Consider the following 23,245-nt stretch of genomic DNA (forward strand, 5'->3'; position numbering starts at 1 on the left):
ATGTTTCCCCACTCCAGCACACATAATTCAAATCAAATGGATCAAACAGCTGGGTGTCAAAATCTGCAGATTGATCCATTAGTTTGAGTCAGGATGTGTTGAAGCAGACCTGCAGGACAGTGTCCCGTCAAAGGCTGGAGTCCCCTACACTCAAGTTTCCTGCAATGATTTTTTCAAACCCAGCAGATGTTGCTAATGAGCAACACACCAACACTGTGTCAATACAGTTAAAGGAGTGTTCCATACACTCGATGAGGAGTCATCCATTCAGGAGTCATTCCACTGTCGCCTTGTGGATGCTCAGGATGGGGGATTGGATCGATGTCAAGACTCGATGCCATCTGTTGATTTATCTAAGCTAGGCTATTTATTATGAACTGCCTCAAATTCATGTGTCTGTAAAGTGCTTTGAGTTGCCATTGTGTTTAAGTGGTGCTATACTAATAAGGCTGAATTGAATCTACCAATCATGAATAAATCAACAAAAAATGGACCTCTTTGATGGTCCCATTCTAAGTAGCTTTTAGCTTTAGCCAATCCATCCAGAAAATTCAGAGCATTCTGAATACAGTCTCAACTACAGACTACTCAGAAGTACTTCATAAAATAACTTCCCAAAACAACTTTATGTTACTTTTAAGAGCAAACCATCATCACACAGGAATAAAAGAACTAAATACTGGCATACCAGGTTTGAGAGAACCATTGACATCAGCAGGACCCCCGGGAATTACGGAACTAATGATAGTACCGAGGTCTGCTCGGCCAGAGTTCTCCCCTCCGACAACCTGAAACCCTAAAACACACATTTTGACAAATAATAATAAACATTTCAATTCCATTAATCAAGCACTTGTAGGTAAATTTGTAACAGATCAAAGAGGTAATTAACACTTTGCAAAATTCTTAGCTAAAGGGGTTGTGTTTCCCTTCATATAAAATGTTTTTTCCTGTGTGCATGCAACTGCACAGCTGACCACACACAATCTATAAATGCAACTTTTTCTAATCTATGATCCCTTAAGTTGAGAAAATGCAGCAGGATTTTGTGAAAATGGGTTTTTAAGTTAATGAAAATGAAATGTAGATTTACCCAGGCCATATTTCACATCCTTCTTCAGATTCACAGTTGTGATTTCTCTCTCTGGAGATGGCAACTCATTGAGCTTTTTCTTCAGTGAATCTGCCAGTGAATCACAAACACACTGCAATTTTTATATCTGCTAGGATATATCATACATGTCCAACACTTTTATTGAGTCATGCATGCCTTGTAATTTTGGGGGATTGACAGGAGATTGCTCTGAGAGCATCATTATGTCTGTACTATAACAAGTAATGAGCCCAGACAGGCACACAGTGATGTAGAGGCCCTCCTACTTTAGTGCTGTTAACAAATGTTGGATAAACTGGGATGAAAGGAAAAGAGTTCAGTGCCAAACATGAAGCTATTAAAACTGCGGGACTATGGCCAAACTTAAAGTTCACGGGCCACCAGCACAAAGAGGACACATTTCTTTATTATTTAGATTGAGAACACTTTGGACTTTCATATTTGGTTTTTATATCTGAACTTTACAACCATGCTGAGAAGATGGTTCAACAGGAGACGAATAAAAACAGAGATAATTTTACAATGCAGATTAATATTATGGTGCACACAAAGAAAGAACAAACCATTTCAAAACAACAAATTGAAATGAACATACCATTAACAGAGGCTGGGGTTGAAGGTGGTCCAGATGAACTGTGCATACTTACACCTGTGCACAAAACCAAGACCAAGATTTGTCTTTGATAAAATCTCAACTTTTTGTTTATTTAACTTGTGTGACTATTTTTATGAATACATAAGGGAGCTTTTTAATGGGATTACTGCAACTCAGCAAAAGCAAAGAGATGATTTGTGAAGCAGCTGAGTTGATACACACACTGTCTGAGCTACAGTATGAAATTACCATTAAAAGATCAGCTTTATTAGAAAACCAGATATAATTACAGCAGCAGTAACACTGCATCAGAGGAGCAAGTCAAGGTTTTTTAAAGCTACCGCACAGACTACAATGTGGGCTGTGCCACATCATGCTTTGATGTGTAAGATTTAAAGATAAGAGAAGGGAGCTTATGATAAAAAAAAAAATAGAAAAGCAGAATTGGGAGTTATACTGATATTCTGAAGCACAAAGTTTATTTTAGGCTGGAACTGTAAATCATTATAAAATCTTTTATCCTCAAGAGGGAAGCCTCCTTACCTAGAACATATGCTTGGCCAGTATCTTCCAAAGAGGAAGAGTCAGATTCTTTCTTAGCTTTGCTGAGGCGCCAGGCCGGGCTGCTGTGGGACACTGCAAGAAGTGGTCTGAGAAGGAGGGAACAGGAGATTAGCCTTACAAGGCAACACCGACGGATACCAAAAACAAACATGTTCTGCCACAATAAGGACTAAGCTAACATGAGCAAGAGCAAACAGCAAAAAGGTGGGTTTTCTTATTAAAACATGAAAACACAGTGTCAGAACAACAAGCTGAGGTGCATGTGGACCCACACAAGGAGACCCCCAGGGGGTCAATTAGAGAATGGAGGTAATGTTCAGTGTGTTACCATAGTGTAGGCAGAGGCACAGTCGCACTAACAAGTCCTCACTGAGTAACCTAACCTGACACACTCTGACACTGAAGACTTTACAGAGGATCAACACATAAACACAAAAACTCATTTAATTGAATTTGAAATAAAATTTTGAAAGACTATTCAAAGGAATACAAATACATGAAAAATGTTGTTATAATGATTATAACATAATTGAAAGTATTAGTGGTTCTGCATGAAGTTATCTTTATACAGAAAATGTAGCATTTGCTTTTCACATCTCTCTTTTTTTCTCCTTACTTGTCTTGTTGGTGTGAAAGTGAGTCTGTGTCCGAGCTGGCTCGCTGATGTTGCTGGAAGTAAGGAGGTGCTTGGTTGGATTGTGGTTGGGCCAGTCTGCTGTGTGACTGGCCTCGATACAACTCTGCCATTTGGTGCTCCGTAGGCTCTGATATATGTGCGAGGTTGTGGTGGGAGCGACTCATTATTCGTGGATTGGAAATGACAGAGGAGGGTACTCGGTTGAAACCTGGAAAGTGGAGATCGTCTTGGACTAAAACTGAGCCTGAAGGTGCCCTGTTGAGGGCCACCTCCGAGTAGGAGATCCTTTTCAGGTGTTCTGGGTTGGAGCGTGTTGACAAGCTGGGGGCTAGGCTGTCGGAGCTCACCGACCTCGCTGCTGCATCGCCGCTCCGAGGATCAGTAGAATACTTCAAACTGCTTAAAGGGGAATTCTCTGATGAGCAGAAATGTATATAAGAAAGAAAATAAAGAGTTAATATTACAATTTTTCAAAAGTGTATTCAGCATAAATATGATGACTTTTCCCTCCATCTGAGAGGGGAAGATATTAGATAACTCTCCTCAGAGAGAGATGTGACTGCTCACTTCTTACGTACCTAAGTCCTGGAGCTCCTGGTTGTTTTGACGAGCTTTCATTTGCAGGTGAAACTTGTGCTGAGCGGTGCACAGCTCCAGCAGATACTGACATGTCTTGTTGCTGTCTGTCTGAAAAAGGTGCTTAATTCCATCTGATGTGTTCTGAAGGCAAATCTTCTTTTTCTTAGGATAATAAAACATAAAACATAAGTGAAACTGAGGATCACTGCAGGTAATCTCCAGCCAAAGTTATTACAATGCATTGCTATTTCCATAGCAAAATAAACAGACAGGTGCATACTGTGAATGAAATCTTTTTGGTCTCCCTCCAAGGGAACCTCAGCACTGGGGTACGATTTCCATTTAGGACCTCAAAAATGAGCACCCCCTTGGAGTAAATGCCCAGCATGATCCCTGCTTGTGATCTCTTCTCTGGGAGCACGCGATGAAAATGGACTCCGTATTCTATCAGCCTTTGGCTCACCTTTAAGAAAGAGAATGTGAAGTGGTCTTAAATGTTAAAGCAGCATCACTCAGGCATACTGGGATACTGGTGTGTGTAAAGATGCCCAAAAAGAGAATAAAAATAATTAACCAAACTTACAAAACTCATAACTCAGTTATTGTAAATGAAAAGACATTTTTTACGTTGTTGGGTCTCAAAAAAATTTTTTTTTTTGTTTAGGGGAACAAAGCAGTAATTTTCCTGACAGTCTGTCTGCTTAGTTTTGGAAAGAATTAAAAGACAATAAGACTTTTTGTCCAGACCTTGTTACTATTTTGTTGGGCTGTCAAACATGAACTGCTGCTATATAAATATAAAATAGAAGACACAAAATGTGGCAATAACCTCCCAAATTTTGGCCTGTTGGACCTCAATTCTTCATTTTTTTCTTTTGTTTTAGCTGACCTTCAGAAACTCAAACTCGGCCTCCGAGTCGGAAGCTCCGTAGTAGTTGTTGTGAAGTTTCGGCAGTTCTTCTCTAAGCGTGGTCTGATCCACCTTATCCAAGACAGACACTGGAAGGTAGTGCTCCAGCCTGAAATAGGTCTTCCCAAGGAGCTGCAGCACAGGGATTAAAGCATTATCTTTAAATATACCTAATTAATTACCTAATCAATTCATGAACAAGTTCAAATAATGTTTTTTATTTCCATACACAATTATGAACTTACATGATACAGTATGTCTACTTTTTAATATAACATCTATAAAATACTTGATGAATGATGATGACAGAAGAAATAAATCTCCAGATGGATTCCCCCCCCCCCCCCCGAAATAAAAATTTTGTACCTCAGGTTGGTAATCACCGAATTCAGCCTGCAGTGCAAGCGAAGCCAACAACAGAGCATTTTCTGTGTTGCAGCGCATCCTTTCCTCCAAGACATCCTTCCTCAGCTGCAGGTAGTACTGATGTTTGGTCATAGCATGCCTGTTAGTCACAAAAAATAAAATAAAACCTTTTGATTCTTTTTTTTTTTTTCAGGCGGGAAGTTATCTTACATAAAATTTACCAACACATAGGATATGTAACAGGTTCTACTTATTACTAAAACTGTGCACTTACTGTATCAGGTTGACATCTTCAAGGAAGAATTTGATGCGTAAGAAAAGGTTAAAAGGCACATCAGATCTCCGTTTTTTAGGGTCCTCCTTCCATCCATCTGGGGCTACTTTGGTAAGTTTGGCATCAGGATCAACGAAGAAAAACTCATTTTCTGTGTGATTTTAAAAGCAGAATGAATAAAGATGAAGATGTACCACTGTGTTCAGTAAGGATGACACTACAACAGGGATAACTGGTGACCAATATGGTAAAGTGGCTACATAATGCAAATAAACACTACAAAACAATAAAATAAAAATAGCGTAAACATTACCTTTGAGGTATGCAAGGCCGAAGAGATTGTGCTCTACAAGTCCGATGTGGGCAACTACCATATCAAGAACATCTTTACATATTGCCTTGATGTCACAGCTCAGCTCCAGCTTTTGGCCATTCAGCAGCACAACTCCCACCTTCCTCTGCACTTCATCCATCTTCCCCCGTTTCTTGTTTTCAGGAAAGAAAAGAACAGAAAGGGGGCTTACAAATGGAAATATACTGCATCTAGAGCACACTGACTTAAAGGCAGCATGTTTTTTTTTTTATCCTCACCATTATTGAAGAGGGCACAGATAGGGCAATGCAAGGCTCACTGGCCATCTTCACAAACTCAGGTCCATGAAAGTTCTGATAGTGGATACAGAAAAGCTAAGTGTCACAGAAAGCACATTTATTTTGCACATGTGTAATGGCTAAATGCCCTTTTTCTTTCAATCACATAATATTTTTGTTATCCAAGCATCCTAAATAACATTAAACAGTCCACAAACACACTCAAACAAAAATGCCTCATCCTTCCATTTATGATTAATCTTTCGAAACATAATAATCTAAAACATATAAACCTCACAGCTAACAACGGCCGATTTGTTCTCTTTACCACTTGTATTCACACTTTAACACAATTTATGGTAGTGGGTGGGGTATGGTCTTATTTAACCAAAGATTTCACACCGCACATATTTTAAGCACCATAGCTGATATGACTGATGCACTGAAGTCAGCATTTTGCCTTTATACAACATTAACTGAGAACTTCATCAACAAGTCTGTTACCAATGAGCTCCTGCACGTTAAAAATTGCACATGCATCATCACATATCAGGCGTTTTGCATATAAGGAGTCACTTCTGTAGTGAAATGATGCCTTTTAATGCCTTTCTGAAGGATGCTGTCATGTGTGTATGGAGGTAAAAGAAGAACAAGACAGAAACAACTTCAATGCTATCCACTGTCTTACTGACAGATTACAGCATTATCTCATTTGTACATGTTTGAATGCAACTATGTGCACAAACCTTGTTTTTGCGTAGTGGCACGGAGGCGGTGTAGAGTGGGTCTTGAAGATCAAGTATTGAAGCGTGAGGTGGGACGAGCAGCTCGCCTGTGGGGTAAAGGTTGGCCCTGGAAAGTCTATTAGCCAGGTGTGCCTGCAGCCGCTGCACCTCTTGTTCCTGTCTCTGGAGGAGTGACTCGGCTTCCAGCAGACCTTCATCAGCTTTCCCCTCATTTTGCCTGTAGGATAACAGCTGTTAGCTGCAGAAGCCTGTTGTTTAATGTGTGATGCCTTGTAAATGCTTGTGTGTCAGCACTTTGTTTACTCTCCACACTGGGGATTGAACACTGTGCTGTGGGACAGTTTTAAAAACATTGTTTTTTCTGGTAGCAAGTACAGAAAGAGCAGGCAGTTCAGGTCTGTAATGCCAGAGATTAGAGACACTGACAATGCTGAATGTGGATGTCACATTAGATGACTTCACTAGTGAAGTATGGGGCTGACCCTGCTGTGCAACACCAGCTATGTGTGTGGCGCAGAGAATCAAACAAGACAACTTCCTTTGCAGTACTCTGGATCAGTAGAGGACTTGTACTGAAGAAAATGTTTTACAAACAGACACAAAGTCCTTGTTCAAGGTAAAGATGCTTCAGTCTCTGTTGGTAAGTATTTATGCAATATCCAACTCAAATCATTACATCACTTTTAAACATCTCATAATTCAACCAGAAGCAGACAGCTGGTACACTCATTATGGTCTTATTCTGTTAGTTGTGTTGGTGCAGAAGGGACAACCAAATACCACACATGTCGGGTACATTTAACATTGAAAGGTTTGATTTAAAATAACCAGTGATCTGACAAAAACTAGCTTCTTAAATATTTAGCTTTGGTTTCTCTCGAGAAAACTGGTCAGTTTAGGTTCATAGTTCAACTGGAATGATCTGGGTTCCTTCCCTGGAAGGGAGAGATTCATATATCACATAACATACAGTGATAAGGCCTTTTTTACTGCCTACTTCAGCTGAGTTTTGCTTTGTGTGTGATCCAGGTAAGAAGCATGCAAAACTGACACTAAAGGGTGAGTGTGAACACTAAATCACAAAGACAAAATGTTTGGCTGCATGTGTCATCAATACTGTAACTCTGCAGCAGTGCTGGACTCCTTTGCTCATTCGCCCCAAGTCTGGGTTATCAGAAAAAATAAATCTGTTCATACAGAGTGCAAATAGAAATTTAGAAGTACAATCTTGCCTGAATAAGTAAAAAGGTTAACATAAACACCATTCTATCAATTCTTCACTGCCTCACATACAGTTATATCCAAAAAGATGTAAAATAATTTGTTCTCAGTGCTTATTCTTCTACGTCCGTAGTCATCTCAAATAAAAAAAAAAAGTTGACGTGCACCATGAAGCAGTAGCTTGAGTGTGGCTTAAGAGATAAAAATGCTAAACTAACACACTGATACAGAAAATGTTTGTTACCTGTGTCTGTGTGTGTTGTGACTTGTCAGCGACACAGCATCATGTTCAGACGAAAGTGGCAGCTGGGAACCGTACCTTGTCGCCTCGCCAGGTTTCTTAGCTGCAAGAAACATGGGAACATTAGCTGTACAAATCAGAGCAAAGGAACACATTTTGTTTTTACAACTACACAATCAAACACACCCCCTTCCAGATCCAGACACCCACAAGGTGCTGTGATGAAACCTGTGTGAACATGTTGGAGCAAAATTATCGCTGCAATGAGGTGAGCTCACACAAAGCAAGCCCCACAAATGAAATCTCTGCTGCTCTGAAGTGTGTATGAGGGAGTAAAATTGCATTCTAGCTACACAATAAGACAGAAGGTTTCTAAAAAAAAAACAAAAAAACAAAAAAAACTGCATCCTATTTTCATGTCTCAGGGGTTTGGACTGACTTAATTTTTCAGATGAAAGAAATCAAAACAGGCTTTGATCTTCCAACGTAGATAAACTTAAATAAAACCGTCAATTTCCTCACCAGTGTCTCGACTCTCCCAGCTACCCTTGTTCAGTATCAAAGTTTGGTGCAACAACTTAGGGAAGAGAAAACATTTTTAATGTTTTCTTTCTTTGTTTATTCCATAGCGGCAGGAAGGTGAGGATGAGTGAAGGGGTCTGATGTGGAAAGACGGTCTTATCAGGAAAAACAGTGGTTTACCATTAAGCTCCTGGATGTCAGGATGTTTGGTTTTTTTGACTCTTTACCTGCTGAAGAGCTGACCACTTTCAGTAAATATGTCTCAGCTAATCCCAGAAATGAAACCCTGATACACACTTTACTCGCACTTTACAACTCGCTCGTGCAAAGCAGCAGCAGCAGTCATGACGTAATTGGCAACATGTAAATGATGGGCTGGTTTTAAAGTTACCTGACAAAATCATGCGATGCTTGAAATCAAGTTGAAGCAGTTAAACTTAACAATGCCTAGCTGTCATCGGCTTATATGAGAGGAGAGAGTATGACTCAGCAGGGAAGCCAACATACAGCTGTCAGAGAAGTAGGTATGATCAAAATAAACTACTGCTCTCTGCGACTTCTAACTTTCTCACTGAAAGATCAACTTCTGATGAGAATCATGAATGACTGTTGCCTACGACGGTGATACCAACGATTACTGACGGTAGCTGCCAATTGTTAATGGAAGCGGTCTATTGACAGGGGAGAGAAGAAGAAAAAAAAAAGAACTACTTGGAAGGGTGGTGGTTTCCGTTAAGGGGGTGGGGCCCATCAAACAAGGCTCATACCTGACAGAGGTGACTCAGCCTCACATTGCTGTTTACTTGCAAAACATCAAGCTAGCTCTGTTGAATCACATGAATCATGACGGGACTGACAAGTGACAGATACTGTAATGCTTGATATGTCTGAGCAGTCATGGGGCAGGCCTGCTTTACCTCTAGTATTACCTTCCTTCCCGACTGAGAGGCGTATCTATAGATAATCAACTGTTGCGCCATCTGTAATGTCACACATGACTTGATCTACCCCGATCACGATACACTTGCCGATGACATTTGTTATATCTCAGTGTAAAACATGAGAGAAGTTTTATCACAGGCATGTCTTACCGAGCCTGTAGTCCGGATCAGAGGAGGTCACTGACGGACTTTCACTGGATGAGCTGTAGTCACTCTGGTACCTCTGGTGAGTGTGAACAGGGTCTGGGAGCAGAGAGTCATATCATATGATACACAAACTATGCAGTAAAATAAGAAAAACAAAGCTGTCATGCACTTTCAACAACCACATTAAAGGTAATATTAACTTTGTGACAAATGTTAAGGTGAAATTGTTTTTTCCTTAAGTCACAACACAGAAGGTTGCATAACGTCTGTTCATCTGGGATCAAAATATGAACTGATGAGCTGCCGTTTTTCTATTACAGAGATTTCTCTAAAACATACGAGGTCTGTAACACCAGGCCAATAGGATGGGACGCACACAGTTTAGTATTAGTCATGCTGTTGACAAACACTAATGAAAGGCGCAGTTAACTCCACAGGAAAGCAGATTTACCAGAAGTGTGCAGGCATGTCTCCTGTCAGGTTAAAGGGCTCTTTCTTTAAGGTGGTATCTTTGTGCCGTTCGACTGGTAGAGCCACAGTAAGTACCACAAACCAGTTCAACACGATTAACTACATTTTTTTCTTTTTCATATAAACACAGCTCTATGAAGGATAAACTAAAATTCAGGGGTGACAATCATTACAAGAAAAAAAAATTACTTTGTTCAAGTCAACCTTAATGTGTGTTTTGCTTTACTGCACAGTAAACAACACTTGAACGTCTTGCTCCTCAGCATCAGCGACATAGTTTGAAGGGGCGACATTCTCCAGTCTGTTAAGGAATTTAAGCTCAGTTTCACAAGACAACAGTCCTCTTTTTTCCTTTGTAATGACGTCTGTCTTCAGTAAACATCTAGAGCAAAAAGCACAACAACCCAGCAGCAACTACAATGTTACTTAGAGGCAGAAGGTCTGGTCAGACTGTCACCTAAAATAGTTTTCCACATCTTCCACTGGTTGGTGAGTCATGAGTTCCTTTTACACAATGTCATCTTTGTTCAAGGTACCGAGAGGAGTAATCCCTCTAGTGCACTTTACAGCAATTTACCCATGCAGTTACTAAACACTTGCACACAAATCCATTCAGAGACATACCACACATGCAGTTACCCATACATGCCTTCAGTTGCCTAATACTGATACAACCTGATACTGTGCAGAGCATCAGGAACCTACTGGATGAAGTGAAAGAATTCAATACAGATGATAAAATACTGTGAAGCCCATTTATGGCCCAAGAACAGCAAATTACTGCAAATATCTTTTTACGCTTATTGAACAAAGCATGAGATGGACAAAAGAATGGAGCGGACCTTGCACAGATGAAGCCAGGTAAGTATGATGGAGGTTGTAGATGCAGTAAAACTTTTAGTTTTTTGCCAGCTGACCCTGGCCAGGATGAAAGGCTCAGTCCGAGTGTGGACAAACAACTGACAGGCTGCTAATCATTCACTGGGAACTAAAGTTACTCTGTGGCTACATTTAATTAATTTTATGGCTTGGGACTGTGACATATCTAAGAGTATCTGAGAATATCCATTCAGACCTTACAGGTGCTGTCCTTCACAAAATACAACTCGATGAAAGAGCTGTTAATTGTTTATAAAATATGTTAAATGATATATCTGAATTTCGTCTACAGATAAGAATTAGATCAAATTATTCAGAAGGTTGTTGCTGAAGGGATTGAATATACACTCAATGGACAATGTTTTTATTTTAAAAAAAAAAAAACTACTTGAAAATTTTCTCTTTTTTTTTTAAAAAAAAAAATCACAAAAAGTATATTATGGTTTCATGAAAAAAACCCGTCCTCTTTCTTTTGCGTGGCACTCCCCTGTGTTGGGCGTTCACAACGAACCCGCCTCGGACCAAAGCAACATGACCTGCTGCCAAGAGCCGGAAAAGTCCAATAATGTTAGGAATTCCCTCATCCTCTCCCCATGACTCCAATTACAACTTCTTGGTTTGTGAGGAAAGTTTTTTCATTGAAGACTGAAGCACCTTGGCACAGAAAAGGGGGAGTAGGCGGGGTTTCCTATGTATTCCATAAGACACAGGGGGCCAGGAAGAAACATGTCCCAGCACACACAGGCATGCAAGATTTTTCAAAAGCACATGCGGAGAAACAAGAGAAGCGGTGTGATATTCTGTGGAACCTGAGATCACTGACCACTGCTGTGTCATCACTTTCCTGCAGAAAAGAACAGAAAGAAGTAGGAGAAAATAGAAAGAAAAGGAAGTCTCTGCCAAGTAACACATCCATAAGGCCATGCAAACTGTTTGTGCTTCAACAGGTCCCATTTAGCCTTATACTATAGATAAATCAGGCTTTATAGGAAGAAAATGAAATACATCTTGGCTCAGATGCCATAGTCACCCTAAATTGAATTTGATGGCAGAGGACAATTATTTGCATTTCAGCAGGTAATCCTTTTAATCCTCTAGACATGAACTTTGTGACGTTGAAGAAAAAAGAAATGAATAAAAATACACATTATTCAAATACCACAGGAGCAGAAACTTAATCAATCTGTATCAAAAGTTTGTGACCACAATGTGTTTAAAAAAGAGAAAAAGAAAGCCTGTGTAGCTTAAGTTGAGAACTGGGATTTATGGGTGATGACAATGGACATGAAAATGATTGTTTACATTTGTGAATACCTTCCTATTTACATTTAGTGTTTGTAGCTCTGTTTACAAACCTTGCTCAGTGGTTTAATAAAACCAGCCAGCATACATAAACTTCATTCTGATCTTCATAAACCTTGTTTAGAGTTGTGTTTATAAATGCTAGTAAACGCAGATCACAAACTTTTGTTTGTAAAAGCGATTAGAAAAGCAAGTGGGTGATGTCGATGCATGGGGCTTCAGGGAGAATGAGACACTGTAAACAGTCTGGCAGTACTCTGGTGCTTTACAGAGGTTTAGAATATAGCAGATAGCAACTTAAACACAAGGTTAGAACATTTACTGTGACATAATGACATAGCTCTGGGGGAGATCTCAGACATGGAAAATGAAAGTGGTTCTTTAAAGATTCTTCATTTAAACCAGCTTAGAACACTAGAACGAGCTCCAGGAGCAGGAAAAGCATTATGTTCACCTTTTCCAATGATTTTTTCCCCAAGAAAAACACAGTTTAGGTTTCATGGCCAGCTGCCTTCTGGTTATTCTTCCATGTCTGCGCATTAATGCTGCTTTTTTGAGCACTTCGATTCAGAAGATGTGCCTTTTTATCTTATAAGTTATTTGTTTTTCCAGATCTTGTTTCAAATTCCACATTTGTTGACAACAATCTTTACATTGGATTTAATCATACTGGTACAACTTCATCATCACTGGTTTGTGGGTATACACTAGATTCATTTTCATATCTTCATCTTCATTATCTTCTTGCTTAGTGAAAATATGTTATGGCAATTCTTCACCTGCAACAAGAAATCCAGGCCCAAATAGTCAAATGACATTTTTTTGGATTTACAATTAGAACTTGGCTCAGCAACCATATCTTTAATTGTCTAAGCTCAGAATATAAAGTGGAACAGCAAGAAGGAAAAAAAGAGCTTATTTTCAGTACCCATTCCTCTATATTTGTGTACAGCAGAACATACAGAGACAGACTGGTAGGAAAAGGACAGAAACCACCTTTACTTATTTCCTTCTTCTTACACGGTTGCAGATAGGGTCTTTTTATTTTGTTCAATTTTGTGAAATCAAAAACTTCCAAAAAAACACCCAATAAAATATAAAGGGGGGGGGGGTTGGCCTCGCTGTGGATAAAAAGCCACAGTGGAGGAAAAGAATGCTTGGTTGGTGGCTCGGTCAGTATTAAAAATAGCTGCCAGAAAAGCAACGCGGCTGCAGCAGCTGGAGAGTAGAGAAACTAAAAGAACATCAAGATGAAAAAAAGGTAGAAGACAGTAGTTTATTATTTGAAGCCAGCCAACCCTTTTAAACCCCCATCATCTCCAGGTGGCTTAAAACCCATGTAGTCACACATGAATGTCGTATAAAACTAGCTACGTACTAGTCTATGGAGATTTCCCTGAGAATGCAATAAGCTCATGAGGGAAACATAAAGCTCTTGGGGCTGACTACAGAGGAATTAAACAATTGTGTTGTGTGTGCTCTGTCTAAGCATGTGATTGTACAGTAGATGAAGACTTTTTTTCCTCTCCACAGTTGGTAAGTTTGTAGTATAATATAATCAGGAAAAGTTTGGAAGATATGAAAAATAAAAAAAATAAAAACATTTCTTAATGCACTTATGAGGATAAAGGGAATATTTGATGAAGAAAAGATGAACCAATAATTTCATGTTTGTTAACAAACATGTTAAAATTCACTGAAATTATAGATGGGAGGCATTTAGATACTTCTCTTTCTATAACGCACAAAATCATTGAACGATTCAGAAATCTGTGCCGAGACATGTTAGGGTTAGACAACTGCATCATCCCTTTTCAGTACTAAATATACACATGGCAAGGAATTACAGTGTGAATCCTTTGTCAAGCACAGTTCAGACTGACATTCATAGAAACAATTAAAAACCTTCAAAAGGAGCCTGTTCTTCTCCACAGTTGTTAATAAATTCATTTTTCTGCATGTTTGCACATAAGTGTAAAAGAAAACAAAGTAAATGACTACACTACATGTGTGATAGTTAGCAGCACGTTAGAATTAAGCTGGCCTGTAATTAGAATCAGCCATTTGGCAACCTTTGAACCAGTGACTCATCCAGTCTGTCGAAGCACTTCAGCTCAGCTACCACTGATGATACTTCCAGCCAGCACCCAGCTCTCAACCCACGCAGTAGTTACTCTCAAGACACACAACCAGTACTGAATCCCAGTGCCTAGCTGCTCAAATGACAACACTGTTTACATTTTAATCTCTCAAAACAGGCCAGCGGACAGCTTCTTGCTGTGCATGCTTTAATTATCAGAAAAATATGATTGCATTGACACAGCTTGGTCCTTGAAACAAGACAAGTTTTTAACCACTGACAAAGTATTTTTCAAGTTTTAAATTGCTGACCCCTTTATATCACTGTATGTTCAGACATGACACGGACAACAAAAGATTACAAAAAAATGACACGCCACCACAATCCCATAGTTTTGCAATAACAACGACAGGTGATTTGTAACATGTGATGTGTTGTAATGAAGGAGGACAAAAACAGGGAGGTGGTAAAAGATGACAGTCTCGATGAAACAGCCAGAACAGGTTTAATGTGATTTGCACATTTTCACTGTAAACAAGACAAGTGGTGCATTACTGATTTCTGGCTGGATGGTTTGTGTATGTTGCAAGATCAGTAGGCAGACAAAGCCAAGAAATATCTCTGATGCATGGAAATTTCTCAAAGAATTACCCCCCAAAAACACATATTATTGTATGAATATCAAGAGTGAAAACAACTTTTACTCACCATCCACTGCTTGTCGTAGTGCCTCGAGCTTCCTCTGCCTTTCCTTGATCCTGTCGTAAGCACCGTTGAAAGCTGGGTCAACAGACACGACCGAGAAGCGGTAAGGATTCGTACTCTTTAGCCCAGCATACTCAGAGTAGTGGGAGTCCCTCTCCCTGGACGCCAGCGAAGGTGATTTGCGCCTACTACCTACAGAGTGTGTACTTAAAGCACTGCTACCTCTGCGAGCATCTTCCAAAGCCCCAAAACGAAGAGCTTCTGGGTCAATGGAAGCTAAATCCACAGAAGAAGCCCAGGTCTTTCTGGCCTGACTTGGTCGCAATTCTCCACTGTAGAAGGGTAAAGATCTACGGTCCAGTTCCACAGGCCGACCCTTTTGCTGGGGATGAAGAGGGTGCAGATGGGGATAAGACAGCTGGTGCTGGAGTGAAGGTCGTTTAGGGTAGAGTTCTGTGGGAGATTCAGAGTTCGTGTGATAATCGGACAGGGAGTACTGTGGGACTGCACCCTCATCCCCTTTCAGCAAGTCCTGGATTGGCAGCGAGCCCATGGAACGACTGAGGCCCCGGTTAAGAGACGTTTGTTCTTGAGTCCTGGCTCTGTATCGCTCTAGAACCCTGGGGGCGGCACTCCTCCCTGAGAACAGGAAATTTCATTAAAACATGGGCAGAAACACAGACTTCTAGAGCTCAAAGTGTTTACTCAGCAAAGTCATCTTTGTCTTCATCACTGGTCAATTAAAAGTATGACATAAGAAACTAGAAAAGCCCTCAGAGCGCAGACCTCTGCAAAACAGCTCACTTCCATCTGCATTGTGATTTCCATCTTACATTATAGGGCTACATTCATTTGATATGTAAACATTATGAGATTCCTAGATTCACTAATAATGAATCCACAGAGCCTTTTGTTTTATTGTGATGTTTGCAGCATGTTTATATCTTAACATATTTTCTTGCATTGATGAAAAATTTCAAAGATCTTCTAATTTTTCCTGTATGGATGTAGTATCCAGCATTTTGCTGGGATCCAGATCTATGTTTGATAAGTTGTAAAACCAGTTGAGAAATTCCAGTATCTGGTCAGTCCATCATTGTGTCTTTTTTTAAAACTCAGTAACAGATTCTGTTTTCCTTATGTGTCCATTTTTTCAAATTTTGCCATTTCAGACATGACATATGTAAACTGTGTCACTGCTTCAACTGTAGTCTCAGAGAGAAAGAGATTTTTTAAAAAAAGGTAAATGTATGAGTAAAAGGAAAAACAAGTGATGAGAGAACAAGACAGAGTCCTGTAAAAATCCAGCAAATGTTGGTTTAATCGAGAAAGCACATGCTAGTGGGAAACACATCAAAGATAGTCAGGCTGCATTCCAGGAGCTCAGGGAAAGTTACGAGAAGCTAAACTGAGTTGAAAGAGAAAAAGAACGCATTTTCTTCCAGAAGGTTGTCTTATTTTTCATCTATTCATCCACATGCTATATAAGTAGGCTGAAGTCAATTCAAGCTAATGCAGGCTGAGAGGTGGGGCACACCCAAAGCAAGCTGTCAGTCAATCACATTGCTGACATGTTTATATAAAAAGGATGCCTGCTGTTGCCCTCAACCACTTCAGGTAATACTTACTGTGGTGTTCTGCCTGACAGACTTCAGAAGTAAGGGATAAGTGACATTCAGGAACCATTAAGTAAAAAATAAAACAATACTGGAGCAGCCGTACAACTTTAAAGCACCAGGATAGAGGAGACAGAGAGCTGCTCTTTCAGAAGATGCAGAGCAATACTCTTTGCATGTACTTTCCCTAGGGCCTACTGGTGCTCAACCAGGGAAACAAAGCACCAATACAAACCGTAAACCAGCTTCACTGATGACTCAAAACTATGCATCTGTAATCAATGCCATGCCTTGCTAACATAATCGAGACGACAGCCGTGGCTGTGCTTAGCTCTCCTTTCCATGGCCTGGAGAGATGCCGGGGTTCTTTCAGAAACCACTGGCAAGATGTGGTCATATTTTCCTGCATTTATTCTGTATCTAAGGCCGTAGTGTGTTGTTTCATGTATACTATTTTCCTTTCCCAAAAGTCAGACAGAGGATGTAAGTGATGAATGGGTTGACAGCCAAGGAAAGTATCTACATCCGATTCTTTCTCCATAGATGTAACACAAACAGACTTATAGCATAGTGGATTATATACAACCACAGACACTATTAAGTACTTAAAGCCTAAGTCTGGTATTATATTACAAAGGAAAAACAGTACAGCCAAGTATTATTATGACTCTAACTAACATGCTGTTGGTCCCTCTAGTCGTGCCAAGACATTTAAACTGAAAGAGTTAAGTACAAGAGCCATGAAATTTTCCTGTGGTGTTCAGCATTAAAGCATTAGGCACTGGTAGGTACCCAGCCTGCTCACTGGAAACACAATCCTTAGCATTTCAGAAATACTTTGATTGAACTCATTCATTGTAAAAAAATTCAGTCCTTGTCAAAGTTCCTAGGTATTTCCAAATGTCTGTCTGACATTCACCACAATGGGCTTAAGGAATTACAGCTAACATTTAAGATATTTGAGTGTCTGATTTGCAAATAGACAGAATAAAGCTGTGACCTCTCTTATTCACATTATCTATGTGAATATAATGCCAAACATTTTCATTTGTTTTAAGATGGAAAACAGTGAACATATTCATTTCAGAGGGAAGTTAAATCCAAAGAAATACAGCTATAGTTTCTCTTTGTTCAATCATGTGTGTTAATGAAGCTTATCTTACCAGAAGGCAAACCTTTGCCTCTCAGTCTTTCCCGAATTTCCTTACTCCGCTCTGGAAGAGACTCTCTATCTGTCAGAAGGCCATCCAACTGAAAAAGATGTAAAGTGTTAAAGTAAATAAGAAGGGAAGGAGGAGAACGGAGGAAAGAAAAAACAACAAAACAAACAGTGAAAAAAGAATTTCAATATTGAACATTAGAGTCATTCTGCATACCTGAGAGAGACTGCCCAGCACCAAACGGACCAGCTTTCTGATGTAAGAAAACGGAGGGTCACAGTTGGAGTTTCTGATGTGTTTGCTGCAGATGTCCAGCACCGTGCGCAACGACATTCGACTTAATGTAACATCATCACACATGTTGAGGAGAAGACTGTTTAGGTGTTCCCCCAGCTTCATGGGCTGCAAAGGAAAGCGAAGAAAGATGGTTAACACTGACAAGTGATGTGAAGTTACAAGCTCATTTTGTATATTGAATCTATATTTATAATATATATATATTTGAATCTGATGTCCTTATTTTTACTTCTTTCTGGAGCCAAGCCTTAAATGGTAAACATTAACCACTTGTACCATTACTCCCATCTATTACAGTTTAGATTAGGACAAAATTATATATATATAAAAAATAATAAAAAACACCTATAGCTTTTTGGTATATTGTCTTTTAAAAAAAAAAAAAAAAAAAAAAGAGGTGAAGATATTCTATTGTCTCTAAGTATATAGAAAAAAACTGCAGTCAATAACTACCTTTGTTTTGTAACTTAAAAACAAATCACAATAGTGAAGAAAACTGCTTTACTGTAAAAAAACAAAACAAAAAACAAACATTATAATCATTTCAGTCTTGTTAACGTGTGTTGTTAGTGTGTGTTGTAAATGACACACATTGACAAAGCTGGTTATAATCAGGACCAGTCCACTTAGTTTTGTTTTTTTTCCCAGTAATCGAAATAAAATCTTTCTGTTTGTTTTTTTTTCTTTAAGGGGCAGGGTTTGGCATAAATGTGTGGAATTAGAACACTGTAGTTAGATCATCTATATTGTCTTTCTCCCAATGCCATGCTTGTTCAGAAATAAGGAATTCATGTTTTTCATTGGAGTGACTCATGTGGAGATCCGGGAGCGACCTGACCATCCCCCACAGTCAAACTAATCCATGGGTACGTTGTTTCACTTACAGCTTTAATCTTTTCTTGTCAAGATATGAGTATAAGAAACAGATCATACAGTAAAACTGCACAGCTTCAGATGCCACATTTAGCACCGAGTTATTTTTATCTTAAGAAAAATAAAGGCAAAGATAGCTTTGAGCTTTACTGATAATAATAAACACATTTTTAGTCATTCACTTGCAAATTCATTGTGATGTTTGAAAGCAGTTTTAAATGTGAACTACAATCTGGAATAAAAGTTTGTGAGGTGGTGATTTACCTGACTTTGGGGGATTTCGTAGTCTGCCCCCCAGAACAAGGTCATACCCAGAGAGTACATGTGCATCTATGGAAACAAACAATTCAATAATCAGCAAGTAAGCCACAAGTCTAACATGCAGTACACTTGATTTATTTGTTTAAGAAAAGGCCACAAGAATTTAGAACATGTATAAGTACTGTAAAGGTGCAGTTTCATTCAGGAAAACTACTCACTAAAATATGACAGGGATATTTTTTTCCACAGAGAAAAAAAGACAGGGGTTTTCAACCTAAATCCAAAAACATTTTCCATTTCCTTCTCCTTATTACTCTTCACTCACTGCTTGAGAGAGAAATGACTTCCCCTGAATGTTGGGCTTGGTAGAGGAAAGAATAATTTAGGGATTGCCAAAGAATGCAACATAGCCTTCAAGGTCTTTTAGGAACAGATCTCTGGGTGCAAATTTAAAGGCACACTAACACTTTCATAAAACGAGCAAACTGAAAACCTCAAGATGAAAAAATAATAAAACTGTGTACGTGTTGAAAATGTAAAGGGAAGCTGTGGCACTTGCAGCTGATGTTTATTTACCCTCAGCCTGATAATGAAGGGAACAGATTATACCTTCGACACTGAAATAACTCAGTTGGGGAGTTGAGCCCAGGGCTGGAAAACTGACTCAGCACTAACTTCTGTTGAGGTCTGTGGGCCCATGCCAGAGACTGGTTTCCAGTCAATCAAGCTTTTAGCTCTTCTACCAGAGGGGCAGATTTCAAATAAGGGGTGTCTGGTGAGTCTGTGCACTGCTGGAAATATTGTGGATCACAACTTTAGCACTATGGTGGTAAAGTTGTGATCATTTGTAGCACTATGGTGCTACGAATGATCACGTTTTTGTTTTTTGTTTGTTTTCAATTCTTCAAGCAACAATATGAACTCCTCTGTCATTTATTTGCTTTTTACAAAAATAGCTGAAAAAAAGACTTGTATTGGATTTTATTGTTCAGAATTTATTTTCCCTTTTGGCAAACTGTAGGTTTAAATCCAACTTTGTGTTTGGGTTTTGGGTTTTTGGATGCATCAAGAGTGTCACAATAGAAACTGTTATAGCAATCAATGATCAAGTTCTATTTTTTATTTTTTACTCCAAATCAATGAGAACAATAGCTGAGACATTTTTGCTCACTTCAAGCTGAGTAGGATAACTATTTATACATTAAGTAACTTTCCAACCTTAAAACCCAGTGTTCCCAACTCATTTGATGGCATAGTGGATTTGTTATATGCAAGTGTGGAGCTGTCGCTGCTCAGCAGCATCCTGAGCCTGACACACCACACTACACAACTGTTTCTTGTGCGACGCCGGATGACGTTGCAGCTAAGTTTCACTTCACGCACCTAAGGCTCACAAACTATAAACACACCGGCCATTTTGAATGCGCACCACAGGTGATACAGCAAAGAAAAACAAGAAGACACGATAAGAGGAAGAGAGAAAAAGGAAGAAGAAAGCAACAGGGTGAGAGATCAGACAAGAGTCAAGATAAGACGTCAAAAGGGGGCACATCTGTGAGACAATCTGCAAAAGTTCTTTAAACAAAATGTTCTGTTCTGTCACTATGTGCAGGATTATAATTACTTCTTTTTTACCTTCTCTATGTCAGAAACAGAGTTCAAGGAGACCCCTTCCAGGACTTCTGGAGCTGTGAAGGCTCTTAGGTCCTGCTGGGTGACATACTCATCCGTGAATGAGATGTTTCCAGAGGGCATGAGCAGAAGGGACCAGGGGGAGATAATGAAGCCCATGGCTGAAGGGTCTGATGGAAAAGGACAATTCCACAAAGAAAAGACATAATCAGGATAAAAAACAAGCTTCTTTTTCACTTAAATTCTTAGCTGCTGCCACACATACAAACAGACACCATGTTAAAGTGAATATTTTCAAGCTCAGTAGGAGAATCCAATTCTATCTAGGCATTTGTGGCCTGAATGCAACAATTGTAAAGAGATCCAACCACAGTGGATGTTTCTCGCCATGACTTTAGCGTTTATGGTTATTCCAGATGATTGAAGTAAACAAAAACACATGTTGCTTTCTTAGCCTGCAAGAATATAACTGTTAAAGCATGGAAGCAGAGAGGAATGACTACGCAGCAATCCTCTTTTCCTACAAAGCCACAGCCAGTGCTATGGCTCGGGAACGCTTTAAAAATATACAGAGGAATGTTTCAGCAGCGCTGCAAAATTCTTTTCTTTGACTGATACTTAACTCTGAGAGAAGTTGGGAGAGGAACAGAGGAACTTGATTTGAGGCTCCAAAGAAAAATTGCTTTCAAAAGCTGGAATTTTCTATGTAAATATATGTTTCCTGTTTAAAACTCATGTGCCCATTTAAATATCTTACTGAAAAGGAGATTGGGTCACTAGGTGTATCCGACTCAAAACCTGTGGTCTGAATGATCACACACAGAGAAGAGAAAAACAAAATAAAAGTCCTTTCTTGCTGGAACGCAAACCAATTAAGACAAAGAAAAAAAAAACCTTAACCCTTTATGGGGTGAGTGACTGATTTTGAACACTTCGTTTTTTTTCATATTCAGCATGAAACTATTGTTTTTGTTAATGTAACAACAGAATGGAGGTCATGGTACAAACCAGAAGGATAATTTTAGCTCAAATTTTCTAATTTCAAGGTATTTCATTGAGTGCCCTATAAAGGGTTAAACATAAACTAAAATGAGATTTTTTTTTTAAAACATTAAAAAATCTGTCATTATAAGACAAACCAGCCATTATTCTACTAATTTCTATGGACTGCAAATAACACAACTAGATGGTCTTTATCTTATTAGAATAAAATGTGTCAGTCTGATCAGCTGCTGTGTTAACAGTGAGGAACACGGGATTATTCTGAGCTACAGTTTTCTGTAGTTACAGCTTGTTCCATAAGAGTACACGTTTACAAACTGTACTTGGCATCATTCATTCAGTTCTGCAAGTACGTCATTAAAGGTCACAAGTAGTGATTAAGGGCACTGCAGAGCAATGACTGCTTAAGCTAAATAATAAGATTATCCAACAAAAAGATGGAAGGAAGATGGAAAATTCCTTTGACAAATCAGAAATATCCATATCTCACTTATTTAAACAAATCATGGCTATACAAACACGCAGGACCCACTACTGTTTACACACAAGAAAAAAAACTGCTGTTAGTGTTTAACGACCTGTGGGCATTTGCAATCTTTGGATCCTGACACTCCCTTTCACCACATCAAAAACGGAAACAAAACCAACTAAAAATATGAAATTTAGTGTAAAACAAACATTTAATCTGCTTTAGCTCTGCTTTTGTTTTTAGTCTGTTTAAACCTTAACCTGAAATTACTCCTCTAAGTCATGACTGCTGGTGTTAACCAGAACATGTAACAAAATCACTGAATTTCTAAAGTCATTTAATAAGCTATTCTTGTGGTGCACAGACTTCTTTACATAGCTCAGAGAATGCATAATAGCTGGGTTCAACATCTGCTATTCAAATTTTAGCTTCACTCAGCAGCCTAAAGCTGTACACACCAAAGGCCACAATTTACCCAGTATAGCCACACACTGGAAAGGTAAAATACAACAGTGACTCCAGCACAATGCCATGTGAAGACTAAAATAACTGAAGTACCTCAAATGTTCAGCATTCCATCTTTATTTCAGAGGTTTATCTAAGAAACCTTCATATGCAGAAGAGCATCAGTACAGTCTACTTATCATAACTGTGACCTCAGCAGGAGAGGAATATCCACAGGATCACAGATAAGACAGATTTCCACACACACACATTTCCATACCAGGAATGTCAGCGGAGGAACTAGACAGCCAAACTAGAAGTTGAAGTCAAGTTGGTTTAAACACATGGCCTTGGTTGCAGCTTCATGGAAATTTACACTGGTCAAGAGACTGAATGACACAGTGACAGTCTGCTTTATCAGGTGCACTGAAATTTTGTCTGAAACAAGGCACCACCCAAACTTCTTAAACAAAGCACAGAACACTGCTGACTCACATCCTCTCCAGTGTCTCCAGAGTTAAGCCTCGCTTTTTCACCCACTGTTTAAGTTTTCTGAAGCAACAAAGACTCCCTGGAATTTGACACTTTATCTCTTTCTGCCTTCAA

General features: G+C 39.2%; 1 protein-coding gene across 1 annotated transcript in view; it reads right to left on the bottom strand.

Annotated features, from left to right (window-relative positions):
• Window positions 1-23,245, bottom strand: part of ptpn13 (protein tyrosine phosphatase non-receptor type 13) — a gene marked incomplete at its 5' end in the record, with an annotated part of 35,159 nt that overhangs the window by 11,630 nt on the left and 284 nt on the right. The window contains 20 exons of the mRNA XM_079257134.1: window positions 689-796; window positions 1,094-1,183; window positions 1,710-1,763; window positions 2,253-2,359; window positions 2,890-3,325; window positions 3,489-3,651; window positions 3,770-3,952; window positions 4,379-4,531; window positions 4,766-4,904; window positions 5,040-5,190; window positions 5,353-5,524; window positions 5,631-5,705; window positions 6,377-6,593; window positions 7,842-7,941; window positions 9,452-9,544; window positions 14,889-15,524; window positions 17,665-17,752; window positions 17,878-18,063; window positions 19,096-19,161; window positions 20,728-20,894. Of these exons, the coding sequence (XP_079113260.1) occupies window positions 689-796; window positions 1,094-1,183; window positions 1,710-1,763; window positions 2,253-2,359; window positions 2,890-3,325; window positions 3,489-3,651; window positions 3,770-3,952; window positions 4,379-4,531; window positions 4,766-4,904; window positions 5,040-5,190; window positions 5,353-5,524; window positions 5,631-5,705; window positions 6,377-6,593; window positions 7,842-7,941; window positions 9,452-9,544; window positions 14,889-15,524; window positions 17,665-17,752; window positions 17,878-18,063; window positions 19,096-19,161; window positions 20,728-20,894 (3,384 nt within the window). The remainder of the gene's footprint in view (window positions 1-688; window positions 797-1,093; window positions 1,184-1,709; window positions 1,764-2,252; window positions 2,360-2,889; window positions 3,326-3,488; window positions 3,652-3,769; window positions 3,953-4,378; window positions 4,532-4,765; window positions 4,905-5,039; window positions 5,191-5,352; window positions 5,525-5,630; window positions 5,706-6,376; window positions 6,594-7,841; window positions 7,942-9,451; window positions 9,545-14,888; window positions 15,525-17,664; window positions 17,753-17,877; window positions 18,064-19,095; window positions 19,162-20,727; window positions 20,895-23,245) is intronic.

The sequence above is a fragment of the Telmatherina bonti genome (genome assembly GCF_933228915.1).
Source record: "Telmatherina bonti genome assembly, chromosome: 17".
Taxonomy (NCBI): Eukaryota; Metazoa; Chordata; class Actinopteri; order Atheriniformes; family Telmatherinidae; genus Telmatherina; species Telmatherina bonti.